General features: G+C 46.9%; 1 protein-coding gene across 1 annotated transcript in view; it reads left to right on the forward strand.

The window, feature by feature from the left end:
- VXN (vexin) overlaps positions 1-17,267 on the forward strand; it is a 26,491-nt gene extending 9,224 nt beyond the window's left edge. Inside the window, exons 2-6 of the mRNA XM_006150448.1 lie at positions 1,433-1,488; positions 5,580-5,742; positions 10,350-10,411; positions 14,305-14,396; positions 16,253-17,267. Of these exons, the coding sequence (XP_006150510.1) occupies positions 1,433-1,488; positions 5,580-5,742; positions 10,350-10,411; positions 14,305-14,396; positions 16,253-16,436 (557 nt within the window). The 3' untranslated portion in view covers positions 16,437-17,267. The remainder of the gene's footprint in view (positions 1-1,432; positions 1,489-5,579; positions 5,743-10,349; positions 10,412-14,304; positions 14,397-16,252) is intronic.
- Positions 17,268-17,273: the final 6 nt, after the last annotated feature.

Raw genomic sequence — 17,273 nt, forward strand, 5'->3', positions numbered from 1 at the left:
TGCGGTGTGGCCATCCCCCCTGGGGGGTGATTTCTCACTTTCTGTCTCTCTGTCTCTCTCTGTCTGTCTGGCGAGCGCTTGCGCCCTATAGCAAAAAAAATAGCAAAAACCTCTAAAAAAAAAAAAAAAGAGAGAGAGAGAGAGATTTTTCCTTAAAGTGTGTGCACTCACCAGAGAGAGAGAGAGACAGAGACAGTGAGAAGGAAAGTGAGAAATCACTGCTCATGGGGGATGGCCACACCACAATCCCTTTTCTTCCCTTCTCCTCCCGTGATCTTGGGCACACATTGACACGCACCTGGCAGGATTTTCAAGCCACCGGGTTCAAGACCAGAACTGTGGTAGGCCATGTGGGAGTCAAGCAATGTAACCACCACACCATCCGCTGGTCCCCATTTTCAACAAATTCTACACTGTTTCTCAACAAAGTAACATATTTTCATGGTTAATTGATTTCTTTATGTTAATCATGGTAAATATATCTAGCACAGAATTTACTATATATTTTTGAGAGGTTTTTGTTTTAGGGCACATTAGCTCACCAGAAAGAGAGAGAGAGAGAGATAAAGTGAGAAATCACCCTCTGGGGAGATGGCCATGCCACAGTCCCTTCTCCTCCATTCTCCTCTAGGGATCTTGGGCATACACGCACATGTGCCTGCTGTGAGTTCAAGCCACCGGGTCCGGAGCTTGAACCATGGTCGACTACATGAGAGTACAGTGATGTGGCCATTACGCCAACTGCTGGCCCCAGAATCTACTATTTTCACCATTTTCAAGTATACAGTTCAGAACATTTTCCCCCCTTTTTAGTAGAGCAAACCAGGGAATTTATTTAAAAGAGAGGGGAAGAGAAAGAGCGCTCCCAAGAAGGGCGGGGTCCCAAAAATGAGTTGCCCCAGAATTTTCTCATCATCATAAACTGAAGTCCTGTACCCAGTAAACACTAACTCCCCATTCCTTCATTCCTCTATTCCCCACCCCCTGGGGAATCATTTTACCTTCTCTCTCCATGAATCTGACTACTCTAGGGACCTCACGTGAGTGGAATCATACACATGTTGTCCTTTTATGTTTTAGTTGTTCCTCTTAGTGCAGTGTTCATGAGATTCATTCATATCAGAGCACACACCAGAATTTCATCCCAAATCTGAGAAATATTCCATGATGTGGCTATACCACAATTTGTTTATCTATTTAGCTGTTGATGGACATTTGGGTTGTTTCCACCCTTAGACCATAAGAAAAGAACTGCTCTGAACACTGGCATCCACAAGACATGTAACATTTTCAATTGTAATGGAGCCCTGCGTTCTCTTCCCATTCCCTCCTCCATGCCCTCGCTCCAAACCAGGTCCAAATCTCAGTGTGACTGTAGCTAACTCAGCCTCACTGATGTTCTCTAAAACCATTTCTTTCTCTCTCTTTGCAGTGTCCAGCCCAGCCAGGAGAAGAGTCAAAAGCTCTCAACACCTCTTGACCAAGAATGTAAGGAAACATCAGTTTTGATCCCCTTTGATAGACTTTCATTTAATAAGCAATGCCTGGCTTCTTCTCCACTCTGACCACTCTCAGTGAGCGGAAGGCTTTTCTCTGCCCCACGTGAGTGTGGCTATACTCTCTGTCTTCTACTTACCCAAAATAATTGACAAATGCCATCCACACCAGACAGCCCTGCCCTTTGTATTTGGATGCAGGCATTTTGTGGGTTCGGCAAAGAGCACTCACTCAGGAAGCAGGAAACCAGGGTTCTCATCCAGGCTCTGTCTTTTACAGCACTGTGACCTTGAGCAAGACATATGGCCTCTCTTGGCCTCAGTTTCCCTGTGTGTAAAAGTAGGGAGTTAGGTTAGAACATCTCAATGAATCCTTTTAACCCTGAACCATGATTCTCCACGGTGTAGAACTTGGCTGTCTCTCTAACTTCCATCAGCCCTCCAAGCCAGCAAGCAAACAGCAGGGTGAATCAAAGATGTCAGTGGATTGAATCTCGGGGGTTACATGCTAGTTGTGTCTTCTGCTCTTGCTACCTCTCACCTCTCTAAAACCAGCAGGAGAGCATCCATGTATTATAATGAAGCTTGTTGTTCTAGCACATTCCCTACTTCAGCAGGCAGCTTGCTGTCCTAGGAAAGGACAATTCCAGCATTAAAGTTTATTTAGGTATTCCATGAGTGAGTGAGAGAGATCCAGCATCCCTGACAGGATCCTAAGGCTGCAATCCATACCTGCCAGCCTGGATCATGGTCACGTCCATGCCTAGTGTGCTCAGGGAGGCCTCCATGTGCAAATTGGCAACCTTCCCGTGTAGGTCCTCTTTGCAGAACATTGTGTTTTAGCTCTGCCACCATCTGGGCCCAGGACGCTTATCTCTCCTCATTAAAACCCCACCCCACCATTTTCCAGCCTTATCCCCATACTCATGGTGCTAAAGAGCCCGCTCTCAGACTGGTTCTCAGACTGTTCTCCTGTCAGGAGGCCAGGATCATACAGTGGTTCCTTCCCTGGTGGCCTAACCTTCCCTGGAGCCTTCTCAGAGCCTCTATTACTGTGGGAAGAGAGAATCAAGTGCTATGATGACAGGTCGACAGCAAAGAGCCCTGCAAAGAGTCACGTAATGCAGCACAGGTCTCTCCTGGTAAGTCCTGGAGGTCACATTGCCAGGGGCTGTAATACCACATAGTACATGTGTCCAAAGGAATGGGGCTCAGAATGGCCACTAGTCTGGGAAATTTCAGGATCCTGGGCTACATCATGGCAGAAAGCAGAGCTAAGAAGGAAGGGGTGCAGAGGGGAGCAGCCCATGCAGGATAGGGGTGCAGGCAGGGGAGCAGCCTGTGAGAATAGGGGTGCAGGCCACCCTTCACGGCATTTCACAGCCCCCAGGAGCCGGTCTAGGGTGGACAGGTGATGCCCCTAGCCTGCATCAGGGGCTTGCTGGAAACCTAGCAAAATCACTACCTTCTGTAGTGCACAGAGAAGAAAACGAACTTTCGGTCCCAGTGATGAACCCTAAATGCTCCTGAATTATTATCAACTTTCTCCAAAGGTGCAGAATGACTAATTCTAGGTCCTAAAAGGGAACTGAATAGAGTTAATTTCCTAAGCCATTTAAAACTAAATTTGAGGGACCAGCAGTTAGCATAATGGCTATGTTGCTGGACTCCCATGTAGTCGACTAAAATTTGAGTCCCAGGCCCGATGACTTAAACTCACACCGGGCACGTGTGCATGCGTGCCCATGATCCCGAGAGGGGAATGGAGTAGAAGGGATTGCGGGTGGCCATCCCCCCCGGGGGGTGTTTTCTCGCTTTCTATCTCTCTGTCTCTCTCTGTCTGGCGAGCGCATGTGCTCTATAGCAAAAACCTCTCCAAAAAAAAAAAAAACTAAATTTGAGATTTATTAACTTTCTAAGTAAAGGACTACTGGTGGTCAACTGAAGCAAAGAATGACAACTTCCCTTATCTTCCTCTCTAGAAGACATGAAAGTTTACCTTCAAGAGACTTAAAACTGCTCTCAGATGCCATAGACTAATATGTGGCATGAAGAATGAGGGCAACATGTGCTACTAAAGTCTCTACCAACTAATGACAGGTACCTACTCTGCCCTGGTACAGTAAGGGCAGGTAGGAATGTCCCCTTCCCATAACTGCCAAGTGTCCAAACTGGGGTTTGAACATGGGTCTGCCCAACTCCAAATAGAATTATTGTCTTCATTGACAATCTGATAAAAGGAAAAAATAATATCATTTCAATAGACATTTATTTAACTATTCATGTTGTTCAGCATCTTTGCATGTTCATTGGCCATTTGCATTGCTCCTTTTAATTACCAGACCACATTTCTGTCCCACGTTTCCACTGGTTTTTTTTCTTTTTAACTTTTTTTCATTTGTAAGAGTCCTATATACATAAGGATAACCACCCACTATATGTAACAACTGTTCCAGTGAACTGTATTCTATCCTCATGCCAGTTGCAGTTTAGCATGCGGCTTTGATTTGGCTGGTATTCATTTCTAGAAATGGACAGGAATCCATTTTCTCCAGGGGCCTGACATTCATCCCAACCATATTAGTTAAAGATCCCATTTTTCTCCACTGAGTTGAACTGTCACAGTAGTATCACTTTTTAAAAAGCATTCATTTTTGCTTCTGCATCCCCCAAAAGCAAGGCAATTATTCTCTCTGGACAACTGAAGGGGATCTGTCAAAGGCTAGACTGTGAGGGCTGAATCTGCCCCCTCGCCTACAGATGCGCAGTGAGCCCAGGACCAAGCACAAAACATGCCCTCGCAGGTCAGCTGTGGAAGGAAGGGACAAGTGAATGGTGATGCGGACCTCAGCAAGCTGCACTAGCATATTGGAGGTTCTGTTGAGATTCAAGGAGGGAGGACATTCAAAATGAATGACCCCAGTGTCCTGGCTCTCTCTGAAATATGCAGGATCTGAGCCCAAATTCTCTTCCTGACTCTGCATCATAAGATGAAATGACTGCTATTATTCATCTCGAGCTTTCATATATAAATGATTTCAATGACGTAAATATTTTTATTACAATGTTTAAGGCCTCTTTTTTTTTTTTTTTTTAGGTTTTTGCTATAGATGTGTGCACTAGCCAGAGACAGAGAGAAGCAGAAAGAGAGAAAGTGAGAAATCACTCCCTCAGGGGCGGGGGAGGGGGATGGTGGTGGTGGTGGCTATGTTGCAATCCCTTCTCCTCCATTCTCTTGGGATCTTGGGCACGCATGCACATGCGCCCGGCGTGAGTTTAAGCTACCGGGTCCAGGACTCGAACCGCAGTCTACTACATGGGCCTTCAGCGACATAGCCATTACCCTAACTGCTGGCCCCAAGGCCCATTTTGATAGGCCCTGACCAAAAAGAGATCTCCTCTGCTATACTTCCCCAGATAACTATTCAGCAGAGATCATGACCAATGCCATAGCATCTAGCCCTCTGCTGGGCCTTACCACAATTTTGCTTAGAGAGCCAGGTGGTGGAAGTGCACCTCCCAGCTCCAGCCTGACCCTGGCCCTCCACACAGCAGAGGAAATGTGAGCATGAGGAAGCCACGTCTGCTTCATCATGCATGAAGCTTCCTCCATTTTTTTCCCTTTGCCATAGGGCGTGTGCGTTCACTGGAGAGAGACAGTGAGAAGAAAAGTGAGAAATCACCCCCCAGGGGAGTTTCAGCCACAAAACCCCTGCTTTCCAGGACTGTTCTCATTTCAAATAGCCAGTCCTGTTGTCAAGTCACGTCAGGCCACTGCCCTGATATTTGGCTGGATGACCCAGGCTCCTGACTTGGTGGACTGCTATTGAGAAATCTCACCAGAACCCTCACTTTCTTGCACCGTGGCACCATTGGGCAGCCTGAAGTCAAAACAATTGGCCGTTTCTGGCCAGTTTTCTACCGAAGTTTTCCGCTGCTCCTAGCATTCACTGGAGTAAAGGAGGCTCCAAAAAGTCCTTGCGGACGTAAGGTCCTGTCTGTGTACAAAAGTCCCATCCTCGGGGCCATGGGTCCAAGATCCTAGGACAAGAATAGGCTAACTGCCCTTCCTTCGCCCTGCAGGTGGTGATTGAGTCGGACCTGTACACGCCCCGGCCCCTGGAGCTGCTGCCACACCGCAGCGTCCGCCGAGACGCAGGAGACAGCCGCAGGGACCGCAGGTTGGGCCGGCTCCAGAGTGCGCGGCCGCCAGGAGCTCATCCAGCCAAAACTCCCGCCAGATCTGGTACGTGGTACGTGGTTCCAGGGCCTTGTTCCTCTGAACCTTCCTGGGTGCAAGGACTCACTTAGTGACAGTTGCACAGCTACGAAAGAGCAGAGCGATGGTGTCTACATCCATCCTGCCTTGTGCTTTTCCAAGGACTACGTGGTCTTCCCTGGGAGCCTAAGTCATGCCCGGTGGGTGGAGCACCTGCGGGGTGGGGTGCCAGGTAAGCCGCACACCTGCTGTTTCCACTACTAAAGCTCCTGTGTTCGGCCTCGCCTGGAGCAACGCCGCCACAGAACCCCTATCAAACACTGGCTTCTTGAGTGTGTAGTGAGGGGAACGGACCTCCTCCTCCACACGGTCTTGCTCTCTAAAGAGCAGGGCTTTATCCAGAAGACAGTGCTCAGCGGGAGAGGGCGCCCCCACCCATAAAGCAAAGGAATCTCTTCTTACTTGTAATATTTAGCCAATTGCGTGCATGTATGTTATTGTACTGGCTCTTCATAAACTGCCATCTTAAAATTTTGCCATTTTATTTATTTATTTATTTAATTGTCAGAGGGTACATACACTTTCCAGAGAGATATAAAGAACAAGGGAGAGGGAGAAAGCAACGGGGCATGGTTATGCTATAATTCTTACCTCTCCATCTCTCCATCCTGTTGTGATTTTGGACTCACACCAAGCACTGATGGCTTGGCCTGACATTAGAATTCCTGCCTACCATGAGGGATCTGGATTCCTTAACTAGGCTACTGAGGTCTCCCCGCCCCACATTTACCAGTTAATTTGGAATGACTTTAGTGGGACACGAATGGTTTATTACTGTTGGTGATGATGTATATAGTATTCTCAACTAGACTGGTCCAGGGTGCATTTCATGTTGGGCACATTCTTTATACGAGCTAAATGACGTATAGTGATTGAATGTATAAAATAATAATAATAATATAATAAAATAAATTACCTTGTCCCAAAAAATTGAATTCTGTAGGCTATTTCAATAAGGCATGTAAAGAATTCAGAAGGTCTGCAGTAGTGTTGGATTCCACATGGCCAACCCGGTTTCCAATCCCTACTGTCGGCTTGAAAAACACACAGGCCACTAAGTTGAGTGCTCTCTCTATAGAGTGCACACTCTCTGGCACTAAAATAATTTTGTTGTTTGTTTTAAAGCGTTTAGGGTATATTTGTTTTGAGAGCGGGAAAGTTTTTCTTGGGTACTATATTTTTATAATAATCTCTGATTTACATATTATTGTACATCTCTGTGGAGTGCAATATGGTTCTTTAAAGTATGCATATAGTGCGTGATAATCAAATCAAGGCTATAAACATATTCACCATCTTCAACAAAGAACAGGATAACATTTTTGTAAAACAGCTTCCATCCCATGCAGTCAGTGAGGAATGTGTCTCTAACCCACTGAACTCTACTATGGTTTAGGTTATTTCTGCTATAATCACAACCTAAAGTTATTCATGTTCTAATTCCAAAAACGCACAGGAGGAAGTTTGGGATGTCCTTCTCAAAGCCTTGGGCATTTGCAACTCTGTATGTTATAAGAACTAAAATAAGATCCATTGAGTATGTCCCTTCATTCATTCATCTTGTCTTTTTCTGCTAAACTAGACAGCCAAGGTTTCTTTGATCACTAAGAACCTGATCCTGTTCTTATAATTCTATGCATAAGAATGCATAAATCAAACTATATTCTCTAGTTACTGGTTACATGTAAATGTATATTAAAAAAAAGCTTTAGGAAAACCACAATTTGCCTTGCAAAGTGTCGATGGATTCTTCCCTGTGTCTATATATAGGCAGGTGGGTGGTACATGTGTGAGAGAGAGAGAGACAATGTTTATCTTTGCTACACAATCACAGCTCGACAGTCATGCTTCTTACATTTTAATGTGCAAAAGGATCACACGGGAATCTTGCTTTTGTGCAGATTCTAATTCAGCAGAGCTGGGTGGGCCCTGAGATTTTATGTCTCCAACAAGCTCCTCCATATTAATGCTGATGCTCCAAGGACAACATACTGAGTAGAAAGGATTTAGGGATGATCCAGTGCTGTGCATCTCAAAGTGGAATTCTGGGAGCAGCAGCATCTGGAAATTTGTTGAAAAAATGCAAATTTTGCTGAATCAGAAATGCCAGAGTCAGAACCAATCTGTGTTTTAACAAGCCCCCCAGGTGATTCTAAATGCACACTGAAGGTGGAGAACCTCTGATCTAATGCAAACACCTTTTTGCCAATTCACAGAAGAGAACACTGAAACAGTAGACATGTTTGACCTGCCCAAGGTCACACTGCTTGTTAGCAACAAAACCAAGATTAAACTTCAGGTGCTCTGGTTCTCTAGCTAGTGCTGCTTCTTCTGGGGAATAATGTTTTCCCCATGGTCTAGTTTGGGAGGTATGTTCTAAGTATTCTGTGAAAGTCTTTTATTCTGAAAGGCAGGAGCAGTAATTATGAAATGAGGAGAACCTGCCCAGCACGTGACAGTCAGCTCATGCAGGGAATGTGCTAGTCAGGCTTAGGGGGGAAAAGAGTGAGATTGAGCTGGGCATTGATTCAATTCCTTTAGCTCCCCAGTCTGGTGGATTCCAGAGGGGGTGGGAGGGAGAGAGTGTTTCTGAGCCAAAGGCAGACCTCGGAGCTCCAGAGTCGTCCATCCTCCATCAGAAAGCTGTCTGTCTCAGGGATCTCAGATCTGGGCACTTGTGCTTTTCTGAACTATAAAAGGAGGTTCCCAGATGCTGTAGCTCTCTCGTGTGGGAGAAAGATGCTCTGGACCCAGCTGAGAAATTCTTATCATAGGGCCTCAGGTGATTGAAAAGGAGGCAGTCCCCACTTTTGGGCTTGGTGAACTGGCTGCCTATGGGACTTCACTGAGATGTTCTTAGGCACCCCAGGGTCAGCTTTGTCAAGCTTCTCTTCTTTCTCAACCGAGGCTACTGCCCATCATTCCAGCAGGTCTTAGGATGTTTTCCAACACCTCCTTCCCCTCCCCACCACTTCATGCCAGAAACACCGACCATGTCAACTAGCATTCCTTGTCTCGAGCTGCCCAGGAAATCTCTCTTCATCTCAGGTGTGTAGAGAACAGTGTCAGTTGAAAGTCTTTGGCCTCCAGTCCCCTCCCTCTACCAGGCTACCAGAGGGGTCTTCCAAAATCCAAAATTTCCCTCTGCCATCTCTTGGCTTTAAACACTGTATCTACTCCCTTCCCTGCCCTTTAGACCACACTGACCTCTCCAGGGCCACCTTCTGTGACACTCCTGCCCCATCACACTGTTCTGTAGAGGCTCCCTGGGCTGCGGGGTAATTCTGTGACTGCTCCATTTGTGTCCTGCTTCACTGGACTTGGCTGACACTGGCGTCTCTATGGATTGCCCTCCCTGTGTCTCTCCACCTAGCAAATCCCACCTGCTCCAGGCTGGATAAAGGGGTCCCTCAGGCAAGCCTCCCAGCCCTACAAGACCACCAAAGACACTAGTATGCAACTCCCTAAATCATCCTCACCCGGCTTCATCATAATTGTTATGTATCACGAAATTCTCGGTTTCCTCAACTGTACGGCGTGGACTATCATGAGATCTACCTCTTAGGGCAGTAGTGAGGATTAGGAGAGATGACATGTATGTGCTTATATTCAGCATGGTGTCTGCATGCAGACCCAAAAGTGTGACCTGCTATTGCTATTATTTATGCCAGGACACCATTCATCATGGCTTGATCTTGGTGGTCTTGTAAGTTTTCATTTTATTAACATTGAAGGACGAGCAGGTGGCATGGTGGTGAAGGCGCTGGAAACTCCCACATGGCCGACTGTGGTTTGAGTCCCAGATCTAGTGTCTTTCTTCCTTCCTTTCTTTCTTTCTTTCTCTCTCTCTCTCTCTCTCTCTCTCTCTCTCTCTCTCTCTCTGTTTCTCTGTTCTCAAATTTAAACTCTCTCTCTCTGTTTCTCTCTGGTCAAATTTAAATAAATGAATAAGATGGCAGAGGGTAAGAGATAGGGAATCAAGGATGGGGAAAAAAGCAAAATATACAGGAAACAAGAAAACAATAAATAAATAAAAACATTGAAATAGTAGGGGGGCGCTATTTCTATGTACCGTAGTGCAACAAGGCAGGGTTTATTCTGGACCCTCTGCCCCTGGAGAGATCTGTGCTAAAAGGCAGTTTTCTCGACCTTTTCCCAGCTACCTCAACTCGACACCTGGTCCTTAGAAGTTGCAGGCTTCGGGGCAGGAATTACTCAGAAGTAGGTTGGGGTCTCAGGAGAAAGGCATTAGAAAGAAGTTTTCTATATCCCCTGCCCCTACACATGCACAGCTTCCCCCAGTATCAATGTCCCCCACCAGAGCAGCGTGTTTGTAGCAGTCAGTAAACTCGCTCTGGCACACTGATTCTGACTGGACCTTAGTTCCAGCCGCAGAAGAGTGGCAGGGACACAGGTGCCCCATTGCCTGCCATTGCCTGTTCTTGCTGCTTGGTGAAAGGCCTGTAGAAATTCCCTTCTGAGATGGAGTGGCTAACCAGATAATTGATGTAGAACTAGGGGGAGGCAGAACACGAAGTTCCACTGAGTAATGTCTCTTCTGTTCAATTTTGCAGTGGGGATTTCTGAGCCCAAAGCATCAAATCTGTGTGGGAATCGAGCATATGGAAAATCTTTGGTAAGTTAAATAAGCCTGGTTAGTTGTCTGTTGTGCTTTAAATCCTTGCCATGTGTTTCTACTGCGCCATGAAGAAAGACTGGGTGTGGTTTGTTCCAAGCCTGAGGATTATTAGAAAGGAATATCTGGCACTTCTTTGCTCCTAAAATCTATCAGTTGACCCTGCTTTGTGTGCTTGTGGTTTATCACTGGCTGCTTTTCTGTCTTGCCAGACATTCAGCACTTAGGCAAACAGAAGCTGTGCTCAGGGGACATCTAAATGAGAGAAAGCGCTGGTTTCTATGGTTGGCCCCTACCAGGAGAAAGTGCCTAGTTTCCAGGTGCCACAATAGAGTCAACAAGGCCTAAGGGTCTCAAGCACTATGAGACCACAATACACCCATCTTAGTTGGCATGGGCTGCTGTAACAAAATACCATAGACTGGGTAACTTGAGCAACATTTCCTTGTAGTTCTGGAGGTTGGGAAGTCCACGATCAAGGCCAGCAGATTCAGTGTCTGGTAAGGGTTCTTCCTACAGGGGACTAATCCTATCATAGGAAGTCTACTCTTGTGACATCTCTAAATCTAATTACCTCTTAAAAGTCCCACCTCCCTAAATCATCACATTGGGGATTAAAATATGAATTTGGGGGCACACACAAATATTCAGTTCATAACAACCAGTTATCTTCTGATGGTGAATTCTGGGGGGATGTGCTACAGGTCATTCTGCAGAAGCAGTCTGAATTTGGGGTACAAGATGTCTATTAGGGATCAACCCCTGTGACAGGAGTGGGGAGGCAGGCTTGGAGGGAGGGAGCTGTAGGCCCAATGCCTCCTGGTGGGGAGCTCTGAGGCCAGTGTTGCCCATCCAGGTTGGTCTTGGTTGGACCATAATAGCAAAGTCTTCATATTTCTTCCTCATTCCATCATGGCATGTGGACTACCCCAGGCAGGGTGTGAGCTTGGGCAAGATGGCACTCTGTAGCTGAAACACACCTGAAGGAGCTCAGAGTCTTCTGCTGCCCACTCTCCTGAAGCTGGCAGATTGTCCTTCCTTGAAAGGTGATCAGGGGCATCTCCAGGACTATCAGTCCATCTCCTTTGTCATCTTCTGTGCTTGAACATCAGGTTCCCTCTTAGCAGAATCAACATCAGCTATAGGTGAGGTAGGCTGAGACAGACAGCCTAGGCTTTTTTCTTTTTTTTTTTTTGGAGAGATTTTCACTGTAGGGCGCGTGTGCTCGCCAGACAGACAGAGAGAGACATAGAGACAGAAAGCGAGAAATCACCCCCCAGGGGTGATGGTCACGCAATCCCTTCTCCATTCTCCTCTCGGGATCTTGGGCATGCACGCACACGCGCCCGGCATGAGTTTTTTAAGCCACCGGGTCCGGGACACGAACTGCGGTCGACTACATGGGAGTCCAGCAACATAGCCATTACGCTAACTGCTGGTTCCCAGCCTAGGCTTTTTGAGTATCAGCTCTGAAGGTTCATAGACAGGGCAACGTAAGAACTAGGAGAGACCCAGAGGTTGTCTGGGCGACCCCTCATCCTCCTGGAACAAATCAGACAGAACTGCAGGTGGAAGCTCTAACCCACGGATCTCGTTTCGGTCATCGCTATACTAGGAAAACCACACAGAGTCGTACAAGACAAGCTATTCGTGAGGGAGATCTCTTTCCCAACCCTGTACTCAAGGAAAGCCAGAGATGGCTGGCAGTTGACACCGAGAGAAGGCTGTCAGGTGTGGGAGCTCAAAGAATTGCCCTCGATTGGGCACAGATCAAGAATGAGGTTAAGGGATGAGGCAGGTTCATGGCCTTGGACTTCCGGCCCTTGCTCTGGTCTCAGGCAGATGGTGTCCTTGGCAGAGAGGCAGCCACAACAGGAGGCCAAGGGAGCCTGGATGGATTAGGGTAGCAATGGAGATATGGTTACAAAGGGAGGCGATAACAATGAAAAGAAGCAGCAGCCTGTCAAACCCTTTCCTGTAGTCCTGGGTACAGAGGAGCTGCAATACCCCAGCTCTTCAGAGGCCTGTTTTCCTAGGGCAAGAGAGTGATCCAGAGCCCACAGAGCCAAATCTGATTCAACACCAAAATGCACTGGATGAGACTGGACTCGGGACTTTAGGGTAAAGAGTGGGAACCAGGGCCTTTCCTCCAGGGCTAGGAAGGGGTGGGTGTAAGTGCGCCCAGGCTATTGGCTCAATGAGGGAGCACTCTAGAGAGGCCACAAGGTGGCACAGTAACTCTGCACACGGCCTTCAGCCAACTCAGGAGCAAAGGAGGTGCCCTTGACCTGGAATTTTCCAACGATTTCAGGAATGTGATGACTTGAAGCCTTCATGGGGCTTGGGATGAGAGAGCAAAGCACAGTGTGTCCGTGGCCAGCCACCTTTGCACTAGCCATAGCTGGGCCATCCGCTAGTTTCCAAATCAGTACATGTTGAACGGCCACGTTCTCAGGGAAGGCTGAGGAGGCCTACCACAGGGGCTGAGACCCAGACTCTGCCCCTCGCTGTGCAGTCATTCTGGGGTTCAGGAGACTGGACAAACATGGGACAAGTAGAAAACCATAAAAAGACAGGGTCAGTGAAAGACCAAGTCGTGTCACATAAACAGTGCAATGAAAACATGAGGACAGAGAAAGCTCAACTTTGGCCACTCACCTCAGGGAAGACTTCCTGGAGAAAGGGGCCTTGAAGGGCAGGCAGAAATGAGGCCTTGATCCAAAGAGTGGTATGTAAGGATTAGGGGAAGCAGGTCGCTCCTGCAGGCATGGAAAGCAAGTGTTGATACACACAGGGATGATGGTCTGTGCTGCACAGGTGAGGTGGAAGTTGGAGTTGAGGAGCTTTGAAGAGCAGCTGCAGAATTGGATTTGTTGGCCCTGTGGTGGGGAGCCCTGACAGTTCCAGAGCCTAGGACAGATGTGGGAGATGCAGCGATCTGGTTGGAAACATGGAGATTGGAGGTAGCTGTCCCTTGAAGGCTGTGGCAGAGGAAGTACGGCAGCTGGCGCAAGTCTAGGCACCTATTTGAAGCATGAATATAGGACAACAAATTGGACATGGGTGATGAGGTACATGGACAACAGTTCTCACATGAGATTGAACTATGCTCTGTCAAGTGACTTGAAATCACTGGTCCTCAAAGAGAGGACCTGACCAGTGGCACCTGGGAATGTGTTAAAGTCCCTGGCCCAGCCACTGTGGCACAGCAATAGTGCAAGGCCCGAGAAGACTGGAGGCCATATGGCCAACTGCCGATTTGAATTCTGGGTTGGCTTGAAAACATGCCAGGCACATGGGCACCCAGGATCCTGAGGAACAAGACAGCTGAGGAAAGGGGATCATGGCATAATGAGACCCTGTCAAGGGTGAGCTCTCTCTATCTCCTTCTCTCTCTCACACACACACATACACATTCACTATAAAAAGAAGGAATTGCAGATTCTCAATAAATAAAGTTAAATAAAATAATTCTAAAAAGGGGGAGGGGCAGCAGGTGGCATGATGGTTAAGGGCACTGGACTCTCACATGGCCGACTGTGGTTTGAGTACCAGACCTGGTACTTTCTGGAACCCTTCTCACTTTCTCTCTTTCTCTCTCTCTCTCTCTCTATCCCTCTCTGGTCAAATTAAAATAAATAAATAATAAAAAAAGTTAAAATAATTTAAAAAGATAAAGAATTGCAGATTCTCAGGCCCATACCAGACCTGCTGAATCAGACTATGGGGAGGGGTGGCGCTCTCTAACAAAGGCTCCAGGAGAGCCTGATGTCCATGGACGTGTGAGAAAGCCGCCAAGCGCTGGTGGCTCCATTTGGTCATCCGCCTTTCAGACAACTCCAGTTGGTGCCCACGTAGGCACACTCTCATCTTCCTCTTCTTCCTGGCCGCAGATTCCTCCAGTGCCTCGGATCTCAGTGAAAGCTCCGGCCGTGGTGGAGGTGGCAGCCACAGGCTCAGAAGGCGGAGCTGCTCTGACGAGAGGGTAAGTGCTGTGCCCCGTTCTACTGCCTGCCGCACAAAGTAACAGGTGGCCTGGCTTACAGACTCCCAAGATGCTAAAACAAAGCCCAGGCCAGCTGTAAATTACCTTTTAATGAGGGCAGTAATCCCAAGTCTTCAGAGCGCCTCCGCAACTGTTTCCCTAGGATTAAGCTCAAGTGTCTTTCATGGTTTCCACTTCATTAACGCCACTTTAGACTCGGAGAAGTGTCATTTGGAAGGGATTTTGGTTAATTAGGTGAATGTGCACCCAAGTCACATTCAGAACCTTCATAGTTGCACTGGTGTCCAAAATGCCTCATGAAGTAGTTCTGGGCCACTGTGGCTTAGGTAAAGAAGTGCATAAAATACTAAGGTTTTAAACTAGGCCAGTGTCACCCCAGGGTTAGTGCTGATTCTGATCCAGGGTAGCAGAAGTGGATAATCTCATGACAATTCCCTCACTGCCTTCACTGTGGCACCAAGATAGCAAGAGTCTTACTCTCAATTCAGCATGTACAAGAAGACTTCAAAAAGTTCACGGAAAATGGAATTAGGCCAGGCCTCTGTGGTGCAGATATGCCAGGCTGAAGACCTGAAAGTCACATGCCAACCACGGTTTGAGTTCCTGGCCCAATCGGCCTGAAAACATGCCAGGTACATATGCATGCCTAGAATCCCAGCAGGTTGAAGGGCTGGAGATAAGGGATCATGGTATGATTGAGCCCTAAGAAGGATGCTCCTCTCAACTCTCTTGGGCACACACACGCACACACACACACACACACACACACACACACACTCTATCATGAAGAAAAAAAGAAAAAAGAGAGAGAGATGAAGGGAGAGAGAGGGGAAAAAATAGAAGCAAAATATGAATTTATTATGGGGCAAAAAAATTTTGAAATTGACCCATAGCTTTTTGTACTAGGCATTTTCTGCAAACTTTTCGAAGACCCCCTCATACTTTCCATCTGTCCTGGGATAAAGTAGGACTTTTCTTTTCTTTTCTTTTCTTTTTTTATTTCTACCTAAGAGGATCAAGTGGAGAGAAAGCAGATATTTATTGAGGGTCTACAATGTATCAGATTTTTTTTTCCTTTGGTATAGGGTACATGTGTTCTCCAGAGAGAGTTAGAGATAGAACAGGAAAGTGAGAAAAGAAAACCCTCCCCCCAATGGGGATGGCCACACCTCAATCCCTTCTCCTCCTTTTTCCTCTCAAGATTCTGGGCATATACGTATATTCACCCAGCATGATTTTCAAGCCACCAGGTCTAGGACTCGAACTGCTCAGGTGACCAAGTGAGATCCAGCTGCCTTAACCTCCGCACACCTGCTGGCCCCATCAAATGCTTTTTTAAATCTCATTTTCCTTCTCTCAAAAGGCCAATGAGTTAGACAAAATTACCCTAATTTCTCACAAGAGGAAACCAAGGCCCGTCAAGGTTGTCGCTTGCCTGGTGTCACAGTAAATGGAGTGTAGGACTCAAGCCCCCAGCTCGTGTTCCTTCACTAGCTGATGCTTTGGGACATCTGCAGCATCCAGCAAGGTTGCTCATGTCAGTGGAAGGGCAGAAAAGTGGAGTCTTTGGCAAAGCCAGGCCCAGAGGAGGGCCAGAAGCACAGTGAGATCCCATGTAGCAGGGCATCAAGGGCCACCTCCTCCCCTCCCCTATAGGAGGCTCTCCAAGGGCAATGGTTCCTATGAGGGTCCTGACACTGACCTTCCAGCTATACAGAACCTGGTTACAGAGGCACAGAGGAGGAGAAAGAGCACCAGCCATACTTCTCAATGGCAACAATTAAGTCTGACCCCAGGAAATGACCACCCTTCCCACCACCTCTGGCTTTTCTTAGATCCAGGCATCTCAAGAAGATGGCAGAAGAGTATCCAACTCTTCCCCAAGGAGCAGAGGCCTCTCTACCGCTGACAGGCAGTGCTTCCTGTGGTGTCCCCAGCATCCTCCGGAAGATGTGGACAAGGCACAAGAAGAAATCTGAATATCTGGGAGCCACTAACAGTGCCTTTGAGGCTGACTAAAGGTATCCCTCCCCAGGCACCCTGCATTGGCTGAGGTTCGCTGGACAAGGGGCGAGAACTTCAGCACTGGAACTGAGCCACATCCACCTCTGCTATTGATGGTCCAAACACACCCTCCCTCACCAACCCATCACCCTAGCTTAGGGCGTGGAAAGGATTGACCCTTGAAGGCACAATGAAACTATTCCTTACAATCATTAAAGCCATTGGTCTGAAAGTGACTTTGGGAGGTCGTAAAGTTTATATCCTATCTTTAAGCAAAAATAGAACTTTGTCAGCCCATTTTGAAGGCCCACCCCCAAAACAAAGAAGACAGTTTTTCTGCCTTCCTTGTGAGTTATTCTGGTGTGCGTGATTTCTGGTATAAATGCAAGAGTTTGACATTTGAGCCACTTGTAAAGACTATGGTTCTTGTTATTATCACATTGAGTTTACTTGGTGACAAACAAGTTTTAAGGACAAAGCACTATATATTTACTTAGTAGCTCTAATATCCACTTGAGAGAATTGTCAAAATACATTTTGATGATCATTTGGCATGACTGCATGAATTCTCTATTCTTTTATGTGTTGTTTTTCTATAGAAAAGCCTTCAAAATTAAGTGTCAAATGCTAATGTTTTCTGAAGTGATACAATTTAGTAGAATTAATAATACCTTGCTTTGGTGTAATGATTTTAACTTTGGAAAGTGCTTTTTCATCTATTACCTTTTCCTTTTTTTAAAAAAAAAGTAATTTTAATCTATTTCATCCACGACAGAAAATGTGTGCACACACACAATAGAGGAAGAGGGATAGAGAGAAGCCCCTTAACAGAGTCTCCACACTACAGTCCTC

This window comes from Tupaia chinensis, unplaced genomic scaffold (genome assembly GCF_000334495.1).
Source record: "Tupaia chinensis unplaced genomic scaffold, TupChi_1.0 Scaffold000288_2, whole genome shotgun sequence".
Lineage (NCBI taxonomy): Eukaryota > Metazoa > Chordata > Mammalia > Scandentia > Tupaiidae > Tupaia > Tupaia belangeri.